Raw genomic sequence first — 19,005 nt, 5'->3', positions numbered from 1 at the left:
GGCTAAAAATCCTCCATGTCAGCCTGTTGAAGATTTAGCGTTAAACATGTGAGCGAGATTGGAGACATGTCATAAAACACAGAAGAGATGGTCAGATGTTGAACCTTGAATTAATTACTTTTTTGAAAGTGAAAGGCAGAAATAGACTTTGTGTCACGTTTGGCTGTAGAACCTCTGCATGCTTTGTTTTGTTAAAGTTTTACAGCTTTATAAAACAATGAATTATCAGCAACACCAAACAAACTGATATGAATATGATGCAAACTTTCTGTGTCCTGTTGCCATTAAACAGCAGAGAGGAAACAGGCAAAAGACTTCAATGAGCAACTTAACACATCTAGTTTCTTCAGGAGCAATGATTCTTCCATATTATTTTCTGAAGCTGTCTGACTCAGTCAGTTGTTCTTAAGACAAAACTGTTGTGAAGACAATTAACTTGAAGTTTTATTACTTTCAGAGTCTTCCTCTTCCTGGTCTCAAACACTGAATCTGGGTGGAACCAGCAGCTGCTGAAGGACGAAGCTCATTGGCTGCAGACTGTCTGTCCTGACATGTGATTGGTGGATCAGAGCTCAAGCTTGTTTCTCTTCTCAGGAAATGAAAGTAACACAGTCAGTGTGACTGAGAGGAGAAATGGAGCAGCTGGACCGAGAAACCTTCTCCTGTTCCATCTGTCTGGATCTACTGAAGGATCCAGTGGCTATTCCCTGTGGACACAGCTACTGTATGAACTGTATTACAAACTTCTGGGATGAAGGTGAGAAAAAGAAAAACTACCACTGTCCTCAGTGCAGGAAAACCTTCACACAGAGGCCTGACCTGCAGAAAAACACCATGTTAGCAGCTTTGGTGGAGCAGCTGAAGAAGACTGGACTCCAAGCTGCTCCTGCTGATCTCCACTATGCTGGACCTGAAGATGTGGCCTGTGATTCCTGCACTGGAAGAAAACTGAAAGCCATCAAGTCCTGTTTATTCTGTCTGGCCTCTTTCTGTGAGAAACACCTTCAACCTCATCGTGATGTGGCTTCATACAAGAAACACAAGCTGGTGGAGCCGTCCAAGAACCTCCAGGAGAACATCTGCTCCAAGCATGATAAGTTGTTGGAGATCTACTGCCGCACTGATCAGAAGTGTATCTGTTATCTCTGCACCATGGATGAACATAAAGGCCATGACACAGTCTCAGCTGCAGCAGAAAGGACTGAGAGGCAGAGAGAGCTGGAGGAGAGACGAGGAAAAATCCGGCAGATGATCCAGGACCAGGAGAAAAATGTGAAGCTGCTTCAACAGGAGGTGGAGGCCATCAATCACTCTGCTGATAAAACAGTGGAGGACAGTGAGAAGATCTTCACCGAGCTGATCCGTCTCCTCCAGAAAAGAAGCTCTGAGGTGAAGCAGCAGATCAGATCCCAGCAGGAAACTGAAGTGAGTCGAGTCAAAGATGTTCAGGAGAAGCTGGAGCAGGAGATCACTGAGCTGAAGAGGAAAGACGCTGAGCTGGAGCAGCTCTCACACACAGAGGATCACAACCAGTTTCTCCTCCACTACCCCTCACTGCCAGCACTCAGTGAGTCGACACACTCATCAAGCATCAACATCCGTCCTCTGAGACACTTTGAGGACGTGACAGCAGCTGTGTCAAAGCTCAGAGAGAAACTACAGGACGTCCTGAGAGACTCATGGACAAACATCTCACTGATGGTCACTGAGGTGGATGTTCTACTGTCAGAACCAGAACCAGAACCAAAGAGCAGAGCTGGATTCTTAAGATATTCATGTGAAATCACACTGGATCCAAACACAGCACAAACACTGCTCTTCCTATCAGAGGGGAACAAGAAGGTGACAGCAATGAATCAGCATCAATCTTATTCTAGTCACCCAGACAGATTTACATTTTGGTGTCAGGTTCTGAGTAGAGAGAGTCTGACTGGACGATGTTACTGGGAGGTGGAGTGGAGCGGGAAACAAGTTTCTGTAGCAGTCGCATACAAGAACATCAGCAGAGTAGGAAATGGGAATGAATGTGTATTTGGATATAATGACAAATCTTGGGCATTAGAGTGTTCCCAAAACAATTTTAGATTTGGTCACAACAACATCTGGACCTCCATCTCAGGTTCTGGTTCCTCCAGAGTCGGAGTGTACCTGAATCACAGAGCAGGTATTCTGTCCTTCTACAGCGTCTCTGAAACCATGACTCTCCTCCACAGAGTCCAGACCACATTCACTCAGCCGCTACTGGCTGGAGTTTGGGTTCGTAACACTGGAACCTCTGCAGAGATCTGTGAACCCAAATAGTTTTTCTGTCTGATTTTTGATCAGGGTTCATTGTTCTGATGTCTTTGCTCTGCTGTTCTGCTCTTTATTTTTCTGGTTTAAATGTTCTCTTTGTTCTAAGAAAAAAAAGGAAGTCACTGCTGTTTTCTTTCATTCTTATGACACAAAAATATTTCTCCACATGAAAATTGTAACTGTTTTGAACTCTAATAGTATTTTTTTAATATTAATATGGATGTTAATCTTGTTTATATCAGTTGAGATGGAGGTGAACTGAACCTCCATCTCAACTGTTTGGGGTTCAGATATTTTCTTTATTGTAATCCAAAGAATAAAAATTAAACTATCGTCGATATAGAACTAATGATGTTTTCTTCTCAATTTTTAGATTTCGATCAGAAAATAAAGTTTCCTGTTCTGTCTCTTTGATTTTGTTCAATAAAACAACTTGATTACAGAGAAATTTGGGGAGTTTTCTGTTCATTATTACAACAAATTGTGATTATTGCTGTCTATAGTAAAGTTTCCTTCAGAGCCTCTCATGAGGCTGGAGAAGATCAGATGTTTAGTGTCACCATCATTCATCAACAGCAGTCTGCATCCACCACTGCAGAGAGATTACAGAAAGAAAACTGAGCTCGACATTCTGATAGCAGTAATGAAAAGGAGGCTAAAAATCCTCCATGTCAGCCTGTTGAAGATTTAGCGTCAAACATGTGAGCAAGATTGGAGACATGTCATAAAACACAGAAGAAATGGTCAGATGTTGAACCTTGAATTAATTACTTTTTTGAAAGTGAAAGGCAGAAATAGACTTTGTGTCACGTTTGGCTGTAGAACCTCTGCATGCTTTGTTTTGTTAAAGTTTTACAGATTTATAAAACAATGAATTATCAGCAACACCAAACAAACTGATATGAATATGATGCAAACTTTCTGTGTCCTGTTGCCATTAAACAGCAGAGAGGAAACAGGCAAAAGACTTCGATGAGCAACTTAACACATCTAGTTTCTTCAGGAGCAATGATTCTTCCATATTATTTTCTGAAGCTGTCTGACTCAGTCAGTTGTTCTTAAGAGAAAAATGTTGTGAAGACAATTAACTTGACATTTTATTACTTTCAGAGTCTTCCTCTTCCTGGTCTCAAACACTGAATCTGGGTGGAACCAGCAGCTGCTGAAGGACGAAGCTCATTGGCTGCAGACAGTCTGTCCTGACATGTGATTGGTGGATCAGAGCTCAAGCTTGTTTCTCTTCTCAGGAAATGAAAGTAACACAGTCAGTGTGACTGAGAGGAGAAATGGAGCAGCTGGACCGAGAAACCTTCTCCTGTTCCATCTGTCTGGATCTACTGAAGGATCCAGTGGCTATTCCCTGTGGACACAGCTACTGTATGAACTGTATTACAAACTTCTGGGATGAAGGTGAGAAAAAGAAAAACTACCACTGTCCTCAGTGCAGGAAAACCTTCACACAGAGGCCTGACCTGCAGAAAAACACCATGTTAGCAGCTTTGGTGGAGCAGCTGAAGAAGATTGGACTCCAAGCTGCTCCTGCTGATCTCCACTATGCTGGACCTGAAGATGTGGCCTGTGATTCCTGCACTGGAAGAAAACTGAAAGCCATCAAGTCCTGTTTATTCTGTCTGGCCTCTTTCTGTGAGAAACACCTTCAGCCTCATCGTGATGTGGCTCCATTTAACAAACACAAGCTGGTGGAGCCGTCCAAGAACCTCCAGGAGAACATCTGCTCCAAGCATGATAAGTTGTTGGAGATCTACTGCCGCACTGATCAGAAGTGTATCTGTTACCTTTGCACCATGGATGAACATAAAGGCCATGACACAGTCTCAGCTGCAGCAGAAAGGACTGAGAGGCAGAGAGAGCTGGAGGAGAGACGAGGAAAAATCCAGCAGATGATCCAGGACCAGGAGAAAAATGTGAAGCTGCTTCAACAGGAGGTGGAGGCCATCAATCACTCTGCTGATAAAACAGTGGAGGACAGTGAGAAGATCTTCACCGAGCTGATCCGTCTCCTCCAGAAAAGAAGCTCTGAGGTGAAGCAGCAGATCAGATCCCAGCAGGAAACTGAAGTGAGTCGAGTCAAAGATGTTCAGGAGAAGCTGGAGCAGGAGATCACTGAGCTGAAGAGGAAAGACGCTGAGCTGGAGCAGCTCTCACACACAGAGGATCACAACCAGTTTCTCCTCAACTACCCCTCACTGCCAGCACTCAGTGAGTCGACACACTCATCCAGCATCAACATCCGTCCTCTGAGACACTTTGAGGACGTGACAGCAGCTGTGTCAGAGCTCAGAGAGAACTACAGGGACGTCCCTGAGAGACTCATGGACAAACATCTCACTGATGGTCACTGAGGTGGATGTTCTACTGTCAGAACCAGAACCAGAACCAAAGAGCAGAGCTGGATTCTTAAGATATTCATGTGAAATCACACTGGATCCAAACACAGCACACACACGGTTCTTACTATCAGAGGGGAACAAGAAGGTGACAGCAATGAATCAGCATCAATCTTATTCTAGTCACCCAGACAGATTTACTAATTACTGTCAGGTTCTGAGTAGAGAGAGTCTGACTGGACGTTGTTACTGGGAGGTGGAGTGGAGCGGGAAACAAGTTTATGTAGCAGTCGCATACAAGGATATCAGCAGAGTAGGAAGTGGGAATGAATGTGTATTTGGATGTAATGACAAATCTTGGGCATTAGAGTGTTCCCAAAACAATTTTAGATTTGGTCACAACAACATCTGGACCTCCATCTCAGGTTCTGGTTCCTCCAGAGTCGGAGTGTACCTGAATCACAGAGCAGGTATTCTGTCCTTCTACAGCGTCTCTGAAACCATGACTCTCCTCCACAGAGTCCAGACCACATTCACTCAGCCGCTGCTGGCTGGAGTTAGGGTTCGTTACCCTGGAACCTCTGCAGAGATCTGTGAACCCAAATAGTTTCTCTCAGATTGTTGATCAGAGATGTTGTTGATGTGTCTTTTCTTCTGTTCTGATCTTTATATTTCTGGTTTAAATAAAGTTCTTTGTGTTCCCGGATCCTTTTTAGGAAATAACTACTGATAATTTTGTTTATTCTCATGACACAGAAATACTTCTGTATTCTGTATAGCTATAAAACTATAATAGTTATAGTTTTATAACTATTACTTTATAAAATTAATAATAAAGTAATAGTTTTACTTTATTATTTGTATTGCTTTATTGGAATGTTTTTTGTTTTTTTTTGTGTAAATCAATTGATTTTGATTTGAACTGAACTCCATTCTCTTTTCTTTATTTTGATCCAAAGAAGAAAACTGACACTAACATTAACTCTGTTTTCTTAATTCTACATATTCAGATAAGATAAAAAATATTTTTTTCTGTGTATTTTACCTTCTTCAATAAAACAACTTGATTACAGAGAATTATGGAAAGTCTTTTCTTCATTATTACAATTTGTCATGTAAAATTCAGAAATATTTCCTTCAGAGTCTCATGTGATGCTGGAGAAGATCAGATATTTGGTTTCACCTTCATTCATCAACAACATTTTGCTTCCACAGCTGCAGAGAGATTACATGAATAAAGGTTTTATTACAGGAACCTGACAATATAAACAAATATTCAATTAAAGGTTTATTCGAACATTTTTTCCATGGACATAAGTGAGTTCCATTACAACAGAAAGGCACCACAAAATATAAATATCTTTGCTCAACAACCACAAAACGTCATCTCACATAATAACCAAAAGTCTTATAAAAGTATCAACCAGTCTTGGTTGCCATGGTGATCTGGTATCTGCTCAGTCAGCTCATTTTACCATTGTTGTGGCCCTTAAATTTACTCCTGCAATCTCCTCTGTCCTGATAATCACATTAAAGCTCTTTTTGTCACACCCAGTCAAAAGTTTTGTTTAAATCCTTTATCTGTCTCTCCAGTCCAGCAAAACCTAAATCAATGGCTGAATTACCTGCTCCTCATTACTTCACCGCCATCTAGTGGCGATTTAACTGTTTCAAGTGTCAAACAAATGTTGAGACCAAAAACAAGGACGATGGATGGACAGATGGACGGACAGTCATTCAGTTCAATATGGCGACCTGGTAGAATCCAGACTGAGCTATGTGGCACTTTTCAAACATGAAGGAAACTTACATCAATGAAACTCCGTGTCTATGTGTGATAGTCTTAAAGACTTTTTAAATCTACAGAAACATGTCATATGTCTGAAGAGACAAAATAACTGTCTAAGAACAAACTAACATCTTTAGGACAAGAGAATCCTGAAGCGCTGAAGAAGCAAACAATTGCCACATGACATAGATGAAAATGTCATTTCCTGAAAAATGTTGCAGAAAGAAGAAGAAAATGCTGCAAATATGCTCATTTATGCAAAACTGATAAAAGATAAAATCATGATTTGTAACTTTCATGTGCTGAAACAGTGTTTGCATACTTCACGTACACTCTGTGTGTAATGTGTCTTTGTCAAGTTAAATTTTTCAAACTGAATTACAGAATAAATGAACCATTTACCCAGGTTCTAATTTACTGAAGTGCATTTGGGCATCTAGTTGAACTTTTCCTGTGGAACAGAGTGATGATCTTCTTTTGTCTGAACCTTGGTGGTTTGGTACCCTTCATGTGTCCGTAACGTTGACGGTAAGCCAAATGGCTCAGCTCCCCCGATCTCATCCACTCTCCAAACAGTGAATATTAAAACGCATAATACATGCAGTTTCTCCTGTCTTGCACTTTTCCCCCTGTAATTCTTTGTCGTGCACTGGTGCCTAATGTGCTGATTTAGATGTGGGGTGTCAGCCAAGCTGCCCTCAGGCAGTTCTACCCTCTGCGACCCAGTTTATGGTGGCTTCCACTTCCCCCTGTCAGCCTGATGGCGTGCCGACCACGAAGCAGTCAGGTGGCTTCATGTGCTGAACCACAGGACTGAGGCCCCAAACGGTTCGTCTGCAAAGTGCTTCACATTTACTCTACTTAGCTTTGAGCCAAATGACTCTGATAATAAGATTAGGGAATTGTCAAAAAGTTATGGAAATGTATTGATAAACAACCCTCTATTATCATTATATCTGATTTTGCAACAAATAGAGATTATTTTTGGCACTGAGCAAGCAACCAGCCTTTTGCATTCTCAAGTAAGCAACAGTTTGTTCCAGATCACTTCTGTCATCCCCTACAGGTTATGAGCATCTATATTCAAAGAAATACAGAAAATAATAAAACAGAAATGATTTACTTTGCTTACAACTTTTGTTGTAGTTGGAAAAGTTTCCCCAAAATGGTTTTAAAGATTTTAGTAGCAAAAACTGGCACAAATCCAGACTCTATAAATAAATGTACATTCCAGTCACTGCAAGAGAAGACTGAAGGCCTTATCAAATATTCAGCTATGCAAGGAATTTGTTAAATCCACAGTTTTCTACCTGGAGTTTTCTTAAAGGAGACTTATTTTATTGCAGTATATAAGTTTGATCCCAATAACGTACAAGAAAACAGAAGTATTGACCACTTAAAAATCTCTACACATTAAACATTTAAAATCCAAAATGGTTCTCATGAGGAAAACACAGGCATACATGCAGAATTAATTCTGAGTCAAACTTTTTCACAGACTAACTTCATTAAAGTTAGAAAAACAAAATACAAAACCCAATTTGCATCATAAATGCACTCAATCTATTATCTTTGTTTTTATGTAATTTTGCATTTTAATTACTTCACAAATATGAAAATCAACATTTCCTGATTATGCTGATTGAACATTTAATCCGGCTGCAATCATGTTTCCTTCAAAACATGTTTAACAAATTAGCCGTGATTGTTTTTGATTATACTTTTTGTTTAGTTTCTTGCTTGTTGTTGTTGCTCTGGGTGTTGATTATGTGCCTATCTGGGTAAATAAAGTTGGTAATAAATTACAGGAGGAACATGAAGCTGACTGGAAAGCAGGAGGTTACACTCGCTATTATTCTTCCTGTAGTGAAAGCAATAAATCATTTCTACAAAGATGAATCAGAATAATTAGAGAAGGCAGTTTCTCCCAGGTTCCTGGCTCAGTGTAGTTAAATGTATGAATAGGTGTTATACATTTATTATAGCTACATTTTCAGGTATCTTCTCAGCCTTTTTTCATTGTGTTGTTATTCACTATCACTGCAACTTAGAAACCATTTAAAATTTGTTTCCTGAAACAGTATTTTATTGGTTTATTTGGTATACAAAAAGCATGTTTGATTTCCAATGGTCCATTAAACCTGGAGTGTGTCTGTGCTGCCAGTGGTTCTGTGTCTGTTTTCTGAGCAGCACGGTTCCTTTAGTGGGCATGGCAGCGAAGGCTGCAGTGTCCACACCTGACTGCAACCACTTCGTCAGCCTGCCGGGAAATAACAGGCAGATTTCTGCTCCTAATGACTGAGAGTAGTTATGTAATTGAGCCTTGTGCAAATAGATGACTTACCTTAGAGAAATTCAACATGCATGTCTTCTGTCCTTTCTCCTCTGAGACAGCTCACCTGCTTTACCTGTGGAAGCAGAAGGAAAACAATAGTGTTGATAATGGTCGCCATAAGTTCTCGGTATGTATTTAGAAAAATTACCAAATGTAAATGTTTTCTTCTTTTATTGTATGCTCCACCTTAACTTCATAGCTTTAACTTTCTTGTCTCATTAAATATTTCTGATCATCGAATAAGTTTTAGAATATAAAACATTTTAAATTGTGATAATTGGTAGTATAATTCTTTTAATTCAGCTACACTGAAGTCTTGAAATGGCATCCTGGTGGGCTTTGATTTCAGAAGAAATCAAACTCAATGGGAGATATTCAAGATTTAGCAATGAAGGGAGATGAGAATTGAGCAGATCTGCGTAGGAAGGTAGCAACATCATTAGCTGCCTTCTTCCATTCCTGAACTCTCACCAAAGTCCATATTTCTTAATAAAATCCTAACATGCACTTCTTCCTGTGCTGGTAGCCATTACAAGATCTGGGCCTGATGTGTTTTCTAGTTCTGGTACCCTTCTTCATGTTGTCGGAAAGGTTCTGTTTAAAACCTTTCTTGATAGTTCAGGTTTGTTACAATTAAGTTATGATTTAACTGTGATCAGTAATTTAACCGATTACTCTTTCATACAGCGCCAGATTAGTTTGGGACATTTTTTGATTTTACCATGTTAAGTGAAATCATCATCTGAAAACCACATTTTGTATTTACTTTGTGATCTTTTGTAGTTGGGATCTGAAATGTGTGGGGGGGAAAAAGCAAAAACAGAAGAAATCCACAACGTCTGACAGCACTCTACATGATGATATAGATTTTTCAACATTGTTCTATATTATTTACAAATACCAACTTGTTCTCATCTGTTCTTGCTTCCTTGTCCAGGGTAGCAGAGTGAGCTCCTTCACATGTGAAGACACCATGTAAAACTTCCAGCAGATTAATGAGAAGGACTCCATGACTGAAAGCACTTCTGATATTGCGCTGATGAATATGTATTTATGCTGTTTGTGTGTTTGGAGAGGCCTGATTGTGTGACCTGCAGGGAGTAATGCTGATGAGCATTGGCTGCTTGTGTGTGTGAATATGTGTCCTTGGTGGCATCGGTGTTGCACACGGGGGCAGTTTTCAGCCCCCGTGGCCTGCATAAATGTTTTCAGCCCAGTGCATCACCGTGACAACAGGTATTAGGGTATAATTTAAGCGTGAAGCTTAATGGAGCTTGAGTAACGAGGCCCAGAGCTGGTGTCCTGCTTGTCTCTCGCATCACGTCAGCCGGGCTGGTGGACTTCATGGCTCCATCACCCTGAGACACCCACAGCGTCTTCATAATGTGGTTGAAACGTTTCTGCTCTTCCACCTGACTGCCTGGGAACAATAGGGCACATTTTAACTCACGCACGTTACAGAAACAAAACCGGAGAGGGTCGTTTTTAATGCGATTAATGCAACAGGGATGTGGGAGTGCAGCCGTTCTAATCTTAGACAAGGAGATCCCAAATAAAGGATGAAAGGACAGACAAAATAATTTGCAAAGTAGTGTGAATCTTTTAATTCTCCACATACATGTGAGTGATTATTAAAAAAAGATGGAAGGAAAATCCTTAAATCTATAAGCCAAAATTATGCTTAAGTAATGAGAAATACATTTTGTTGCAGCCGGATAACAGAAGCTTAAAAAAAGCTCTTTGAAGTTGTTGTTTTTCATCTGATTTTACTTGCAACAACTAAATGATTTATGAATCTTGTTAACATCCCAGAAGCCCGGTAAATGGCATCCATCGAAGAAGAAAACACTTGTACCATTAAATTTGCATAAATGACCTTCCAGAAGCTGATGATTTTAACTGTAAAAGAAAATCTCCACTTCATTGGTGAACTTTCCAAACAAACATGGTAAAAGTGGAAATCTTACATTTTCCTGAATTCAAGTTGGAATCTTGAAGCACAAATTAGAAAAGTTTGCATAAGAAAACAGTTGTGGATTCAAGGAGATCCCCAGATTTGTATTTCTCTTGCTAAATCTTGCATGACCAACTCTCAACTAGAGTCTTTAGATGTGTCCTGCTGCGACACTAGTGATTCAAACGACTGAATTGCCACCTCATGTTCATAAACCATCGCTGTTTTCAGAAGTAGTGGACCAGGAAAAAACCGAAAACATACAGGAGACTGGCTTTTGAGGACTGCAGCTGGTCACCTTTGTCCCACATGAACTAGGAGAGTGTTGCAGAGCAGAGGGATGTCAGGATTTCAAGCAAAAGACAAAAAGGAGAAAAATTGGAAAGTTAAGAATAAACGGACATGGAAAAGGAGCAGGAGAGAAAATACAGGCATGTAAGGTATGTAGCGCAAATAAAAGTAAAAAGATTAAGAGGAGAAGAAAAGTACGACACCAAGAAAATAGAAAATAAAATTACAAGAAGAATCTCTTAATATTACAACTATATTCTCAAAATATTATTGCTTTATTCTCGTACAAGTTTATTCTCGTAATTATCTTTTTACTTATGGCCCTGATACTTTGTTGTAGAAAAGAGAAAAACAGCTATTGAGAAAAAAGGAAGAGAAATGCAGGAGGAAAACCAGCACAAGGTAGAGATAAAAATCAGAGGACAATATTCAGGACAACGATCTAAAAAACCCACAGAAGTTACAAAAAATGAGAGTGTAAAAAGAAAAAGCAGAAATCTCTAAACAGACTGAGAGGAGTGATTGAGGAAGAGGAGCGGGAGGCAAGAGAAATGAGGATGAAGGTGCAGGAGGGAGGAAGGGTGAAGGATTAACAGCCTGTCTGTCGCAAAGCTCTCACACATGTTGGTGATTCACTTAAACACACACTACAGGGTGGCAGGAAACAGACTGACAAGCTCCAAGTGTATCAATGTGTGTGTGTGTGTGTGTGTGAGGACAATAAACTAGATTGAGTTTTTATTTTAAAGCCATCTGACCACTGGGAAAAGTGGCACAGGGATTAAACAGCCTTAACAGTTTTAATTGAGGGAAAAGCACACACATTTTTTCTCACAAGCCCATTAAGAATCTTATCAACTTTCCTATTAGAAAATGTATTGATGAGTTTTTTAAGCCTCTACATGTGGTATTTACAGGGGATTTAGATCATGTCTCCAGTTTTTGCCAAGAGCTGGAGACAAACTCATTTCCAGGAGTTTGACAGAATTAAAACAACATTTATTTTACTCAGAGTGAATTGAGAACAGGGACTGGATAGCGATGCATCGGGTAGCACGTCTACCACATCATAAAAAGGTTTCTCCTTGTTCTCCATCTGGCTTCACCTGCACTCCAAAAACATCCAGCAACAAAAATGTAATGTTAACCATTGTGTACATATATGGCAACACAGAAAACAAATGAATATGAATAGTTGGTTAATAAGGCAGTTTCTAGGCCAGGTGGCAGATAGCCTGGTAAAAACCAACTGTTTTCGTATAAAGGATCTGAACCCTCAGCTATTAATAAATGATTTCTTCTTGGAGACGTGAACTCTGTTGAAATTTTAAATACAAAATCACAGTTTGGTATTGTAGTAACTGTTTGTGGGGAAGTAACAGTAATCTAATGACCCTTTCTGGAATCATAATCCTTTACTTGCAATTGGATTACAGTAATGTGTTACAAACTGTCACTAGCTGTAAAAAAAAAACAAGCAAACAAAAAAAAAAAAACAATTCTTAAACAGTGCAGAAATTTGATGTCAACATTCACACCTTCTCCTCCGGTCTACTTATTGGGTCAGTTCAAATTCTACTGGACAAATCTAGGTCAATGGGAGGAATCCTAGACGGAAAACTGAAGGGAGATGAGAATCAAGCAGAACTGCAGCAAGTTCTGGGTCTCCTCCCGGTGGGATGTTTCTGGAAATCCTCCAAAGGGAGGCACAAAGCAGAGATTCTGATCAGATACTATAACCGTCTCAACTGGCACCTTTCAGTGGGTATGAGCAGCATCTCTTCTCTGATCTCTCACCAAATGATGTTCCATCTGTTCCTGTATGAACCCACATACCTTCCACTGTAGTTCATTTCTGCCATTTTTCCTTCTTGTATTGGAAACAGTAACAGTGTCTTTGAAAACTCAAGATCGTACATTAACCCTGGCTTTGATTCTTTTTGCACTGCTGGTAACTTGGGCTCCATCAAATCAGTCTTACTTGATCTGCTAGAGACGTAACGCAAAATACTTGCAGCTTTAATTGCATCAAAAAGTGGTTCAACAAGGTATCGACTCAGGGGAATGAAGAACAGACTAACATCTAGGAAACAAAAACGGATGAGAGCAATAAATTCCTTTTAAATCACTGAGTCCCAACATTCTTTCAATCACATTAAGAGCTCTAAAGACGGCTTCACGTACACACATGCATTTATTAATGCAACGTAAGTTCATACCATAAATCTCTCTGCTGTTTTAGAAGGCATCCATATATAAAAGTGATGGTTAGTGAAGAGTGAAGCCAACAGCTCAGAGTTTAATCCCTTTATTGTGAGGGATAGACGCCCATAATCTTAATAGTCCTGGATTCAGGATATAAAACATATTTTTTATTAAACTCAGAACAACCAATTTCCACTAAACTCAAAAACTAAGTTGTGTAATCACTTTTATAGTCTGCCAGCATGCAAGGTTCTTTCAGATTCAGTCCTTTCACTCCCACCCATCCCCCCATAATGGCGAAACTAAACACTCCAAACAGAGCTGCCATAAAACAGGAACATTAATCCTTCTCCGGTTTGTTGGAAGTTATTGACTGAAAAGCGCCTGTGTTTGATTGTTTGAGCTTTCAACGTGAACGCTCAGGTTTATGTGAACATAACGGCCATCAGTCTTATCACACAGGGTAATAAAAGTCTACTGCAATAGCGCTGTTCTCTGACAGAGTGGAAACATAATAAGAGAGGAGAAGGAGTGAAGCGACAATTTCAGTTTTTCTGTTTCACTCAGCCATTTAACCTGTTGAGAGTTTAATGATCCCTGACTCTAGAAATTGTTTGAATCTCCATTCTATGTCCCCCCAAAACCCCCAGTGATAATATCCACAGTTTTCCATGCACTGTCTGTCAGATGAGGGGGGTTTTCTCCACTGGTTGACTGCTGCAATTTCACAAAGTGCTGCACAGAGAACATTATGACAGAGAAAGCTACCATTTGTATCCAGACAGTGAAGGTAAGTCTAACCAGACCTGTGTTGATGTTAAGGATGTATTTCTTAGCAGGTCAAACAAGAAATCAAGAAGCTACAGGTTGAAGGAACCCATGGCAAAAAATAGAGCATCACAGACACATACTGGTTTTATTCACTCCAAAGTTCTTCATCCAGAATGTAAAAAGGAGAGAAAAGATGCAATAAATACTTTTAGTTTTAGTTTCACCAATTTATCCCCCTGCAATGGAAAATCACATCGACTGCATGCATCCTTCAGATTTCTGTTCCTTTACCTCATAGTTATAGATTAGAAACAAATTTCAGAAAACAATAATAGCTTTAGTAAATGCAAAATGCAGCATTTGAATATTTTCATTAAGTAAGAGGAGAAATGTTATCCAAACTAAACCTTAAAAAACAGTTTTACAAATAACCGTCATTAACCGACATGTTTCTGGTTCAGTTTCAGCACATTAGACACATAAAGCCAACTGGTTTTCTTGTCTAGTCCTCTAATTTGTCAGAATTTCATGGGTTGTACTTATGAGATCATTTTCAAAACACTCATCTACTAGTTTATGTAGCTGATGATAAGTTCATACGTTTTTTTTCCAACTTTTGACAGATAGATTTAAGTTTAAGATGCTAAAGAAAGTGACATGTTTGTTTATTAGTTGAGATTTTACAGTTACATTGTTCCTGAAAACTTTACTTGCGTACAATGTTTTTAATTTACAACATTGTTCCATGTAGCTGCAAGACGTGGCCATAAGATGGCAGTGTTTCAAAATCGTCAACGATTTTCTGAATATTTTCCCCCCAAAGAATTTTGGTTCTTCCTGTTTTGCTTGGACACGAAAGGAGACACAATGTTTATCCCACTGCAGGGAAGAAAGACAAACAAAAGCATTCACATAACTTCAGGAAATAATTAACTAAAATGAGAGGTAAGCAGTCATTACTATAATCTAATGGTTTATTTTCTGGCTCAGAGGCAGCCATTTCCCAAGTGTTTAGATATAAAACATCTTTGTACTTAAATTGAAATGATACTGCTGTGGAAGGTTAAGGTCTTGTAAAACTCAGCTTTTCCCTTACATGTTTGTGAGTTTTAATTCTGTTACCGTTCTGTTTGGATATTATTTGTCTATTTTGTTTCAGTGAAGAATAAAAGATGGCAACACAGGAAATGGTAATTAATTTCCCTTTGCTCCATAAAAAAGCCTATAAAGCATTCAGTTACAATAAAGTGATTAATAATATTGAGGGATTTAGGGAAATCCAAAAACAGAAAGACAATACTGCTTGTATTCAGAAATGTTTGTGAGTATTTGGGTTGTGGATCTTTTGGCTTTTTCAGAGGTCTGAACTGATCAAGGACAGATAGTAAAGGATTATTGCTCAGACCAATGGCAGTACATGTCAACGATAGAGATGTTTTACAGCCCCACAGCTGTCAAGGATGGAAATATTTCATGTCACGATAGCGGGGTGCCTGTAGGTTGATGTAATCACCCATCAGGTCTTCAAGACAAACAGAAATGTTTGTCTTCAGTCTTCAGTCTACTGTAGACGGTGTTTACAATAGACTGAAAATATTCTGGGGGATCCAAACTTTCGTTGGATTTAAAATGTGATCAGATGGGGTTTTTTTTGTTAACTTCCCAATAAGCATCGTAAAAAAAAAAAATGTATGGCTTTTTTGATCAAATTGGAATTTATGGATTAGAAGTGTGAAAATAAGTTAGTTATTTTTATTTAGAGTTCAGTAAGAATGGAGTGGATTTGTAATGCCGTGTCCAGCTTTTGTGTGACTTACAATCTACACCTGATACTGATATAAACAGGAAGAAATGCCTTCTTTCTGTTTAGTGTGCCTGTTTGTTAGCATGTGTTTGCATGTTTGTTAAAGGATTACAATTCACTGTTCTGCTGCCTCACTCAGAAGGGAAGCTGCTGCTGCCTTGGCGTCACTTTCTTCTTGTTTTATTTTGTTTTCCAGACTGATTACCTGAACATTTAAGTATGAGAGGGCTGTAGACCATTTGTGGGTGGACTAAAGTGGACTAAGTGACATCAGTGGAAGCTGCTTCAAGCATTTTACATGCTGAGGTGAGTGACTTTTTTTTGACCCAGACGGAGTTTCTGCATTGTGTGATATGAGAAAAATATTAGGTTAGTGTCACATCGTTGGCACAGCATTTGAGTAATGAAAATGGACTGAATCTTGGACTGACTGAGGAGTCAAATGGAGCATCATTTATTTAAAGCGACATATATTTTTATCTTATCCAGTTGAAATAAAGATAGACCAGCAATTCTGTGAGAGAGATGTAAAAAGAAATCAGCTCAACGCCTAAATCCACAGCAGAAGGTTCAGGTATATCCTGGACTGGTTGCTAGTCCGTCACAGGGTCGACACAGAGACACACGAGACTAAAACTGTTTTCACACCCGATGGTCTGGTAGTCTTAATTCAAATTTAGACCAAAATTGCAACATTTGCTACATTTTCAGCTGCTGCGGTTTGCTGTCACACTGCACCTTGTCAGAAAATCCAAACCAATTTCAAAACGTGTTTCAACAATCGCCTGCAGTGGCGATCCATCAAGAGCCACTGAATGAAACAACACAAATGACTCTGACATGAGCGAAACTTCTTTCTTCACAAACTGTAAACAAGAATAGAGTGACATCAGATTTTATGAGTTGCAGGATTTCTGTTAATTTTGGTAAAAGATCACGAGCCATTTCTCCCGGTAGCGCTAGACTCACATGTTGGTTTTGGTTGTATTTACCCAGAATGCCCTGTGAAATAGTCTGCTTGCTGCTTCTAGAGCTTTATCCGTTCCACTTGCATTCACACCTCAGCAGAGTTCACTTCAGCCAAACCAGCTATAAGAACCAGGCTTGTCGGTGGAGCAGAGTTAGCTCTTTTGGTTTGCATCAGGGTTTCATTCACTCACACCTCCCCAAACAAACCAGACGTTCTGGGAAAACAGACTGGAGATTGCTTAAGGCGGACTAAACGGGGCTAAAAGAACCCTGAACTAGTTTCATAAGTTTACTGCCTGATTGATGTGAACTTGTTGAACCAAGTCAGCTGTTACTGAACACACAAAAATGAGCCACATAAGAACAAATCAATGACAGAGAAAAAACCTTGAGGAAACGGATATATTTCTGGCTGTACTGCTTCCCTCATTTCCAGACCAGCTCTTCTGCTTGTGCTTCATCACGTTGTCACACTTGGCCCTTATCATGCGGCCTCGGCCCCTGTGGCCCTCCGCTGAACCGAGCGGCAGCCTCATTACTGCTGCGGGCCTTTCGAGAAGCAGGAGCCGATGTTCAGAAGCTGAATCACCTCCTGCTGCTTGCCGTTGGTTTTATTCTGTTGAGGCGGAGAATGTCATTCATCAAGAGCCGTCAGACCGTCAGTACCAGCAGCCGGCAGGATCGAGAGGCCACGGCCATTAAGCTTCCTGTTGGCTTCACACTCACCATGAGTGTGAAGGAAAACTGGACTTATGGCTAGAAAGACAAATATTTTTAGAAATATAGCACATTGCTTGGCTAAAGTAATAATTTTTATAACAGAGAAAGTCACAGTTTAACCACAGTGTTAGTTTTTACTTTAGCAATTAGTCATAAAGTTCAGGTGTAACTGTAGGTAGTGTTAAAATATTTGTAACAAGTTTTCAAACTGAGAGGCTCCTTCTTTCTGAATTTAATCATGTTCTTTCACTGATGTATTTATTTGTATCGTTGTCATTTGTCCATAGCAGGCAGTAGAGACCTGCCTTGTGTCTTCATTTCAGTCTTGGTTCTGTCCTGTCTTCATAAACAGAAGGAAAAAATGGCAGAAAGTCAGCAGAAGTTTTCTTTCTCAAAATAAATAAACATCTAAAGCAAAGTGACTATTGTGTCATCATAAAAAACACAATAGAGTAGAGAGTGGGATTTTGTTTATGTGACAGAGGAAAAAGCATTGTATAATAAGGAGAATAAATAAACTCATAAATGTCTGATTACATTATTGATGACAATAAAAAATAATACTAAAAACAATAAAAAATGAAAATAATAGGATTAAAGCTTTAGCTGTTTTAGTAAGTCCATGCAGTCTGATGAAATTCTACAGTTGACAATATAATTTCTTGTATTATGTTCTGATAGTTTCTGTGGATAACAATGGAGCAGTTGTAAAATAAATGTAAAACTTAGCCTGTTTCTTACAATGTCCTGAAAAATCTGAGTGTTTGGTTTGAGATTTCTGAAAGCCTGATATCTCATCCTGGTTTTGTGTTGACAGCTTCAGGATGCCCTGCAGCAGATAGAGGGATGACTGGGGAGAGGAGATCTGTCTCTTGGAGAAGAAGATCTTAATATAGAATATATAGTAAAAATAGTCAAATCAGGAGGCGGACTGTAGAGCTGGATTTCTGTTTGCTTCACTGTTTATCAGAGGAGAAGTTTTTTAAACAATTTCACTAAGATTTAAGTCATAGGTGAGGAAATCCTGCTCTGTGCTCAGGATTATGGCTCAAGGTTAGAGTAACCACAAGTTAACGTCTAGATCTTCTAACTAAAAAGTGATTCTTCACAGTGAAAGTTGGTAACATTTACAGATATTAAACCGTTAAAGCCAGAACCATGTGGTCAATGTTTCTTTGAGACAAAGCAGCATCAAAGTACCGTAACAGTTTGCAATAACACAGACACATTACACTATGGACGATGTTGGCGGTTTTGATTTAATGAGTCAATTAAGAAGTTAGGATAACGTCTTGACATATTCCTTTTCGTACGGCAAAACTGTTGTGGCAAATGTATGCAAAAAGTTTCTCCATATGTTACGCCAAAAATACAGACAGGATACATGCAGAAAATAACAAATTATGACTTTCAAACTGAATTATGTAGCAAACCAAGGTTTATGTGTGCCGTTACCGTCCTTTAGTTAAAGGTTTCTGTTAAATGAGGTGAAGGATAAATGATTTGTGTTCATAGCAGTTAAAT

General features: G+C 39.3%; 1 protein-coding gene and 1 pseudogene across 1 annotated transcript; both read left to right on the top strand.

The window, feature by feature from the left end:
* The first annotated feature begins 570 nt into the window (after window positions 1–570).
* On the top strand, window positions 571–2,737 carry LOC122830634 (tripartite motif-containing protein 16-like). The gene has a single exon (XM_044116146.1). The coding sequence runs from the start codon at window positions 634–636 to the stop codon at window positions 2,299–2,301; it is 1,668 nt and encodes a 555-aa protein (XP_043972081.1). The 5' UTR covers window positions 571–633; the 3' UTR covers window positions 2,302–2,737.
* A 785-nt stretch (window positions 2,738–3,522) lies between these two features.
* LOC122830632 lies at window positions 3,523–5,697 on the top strand (annotated as a pseudogene).
* The last annotated feature ends 13,308 nt before the right edge of the window (window positions 5,698–19,005 follow it).

The sequence above is a fragment of the Gambusia affinis genome, linkage group LG05 (assembly GCF_019740435.1).
Source record: "Gambusia affinis linkage group LG05, SWU_Gaff_1.0, whole genome shotgun sequence".
NCBI classification, from domain to species: domain Eukaryota; kingdom Metazoa; phylum Chordata; class Actinopteri; order Cyprinodontiformes; family Poeciliidae; genus Gambusia; species Gambusia affinis.
This window is presented reverse-complemented; position numbering and strand designations above follow the sequence as displayed.

What these genes read in the sequence shown, in the direction of transcription:
- LOC122830634 (XM_044116146.1), top strand. Translation starts at nt 634, where the DNA reads ATGGAGCAGCTGGACCGAGAAACCTTCTCCTGTTCCATCTGTCTGGAT.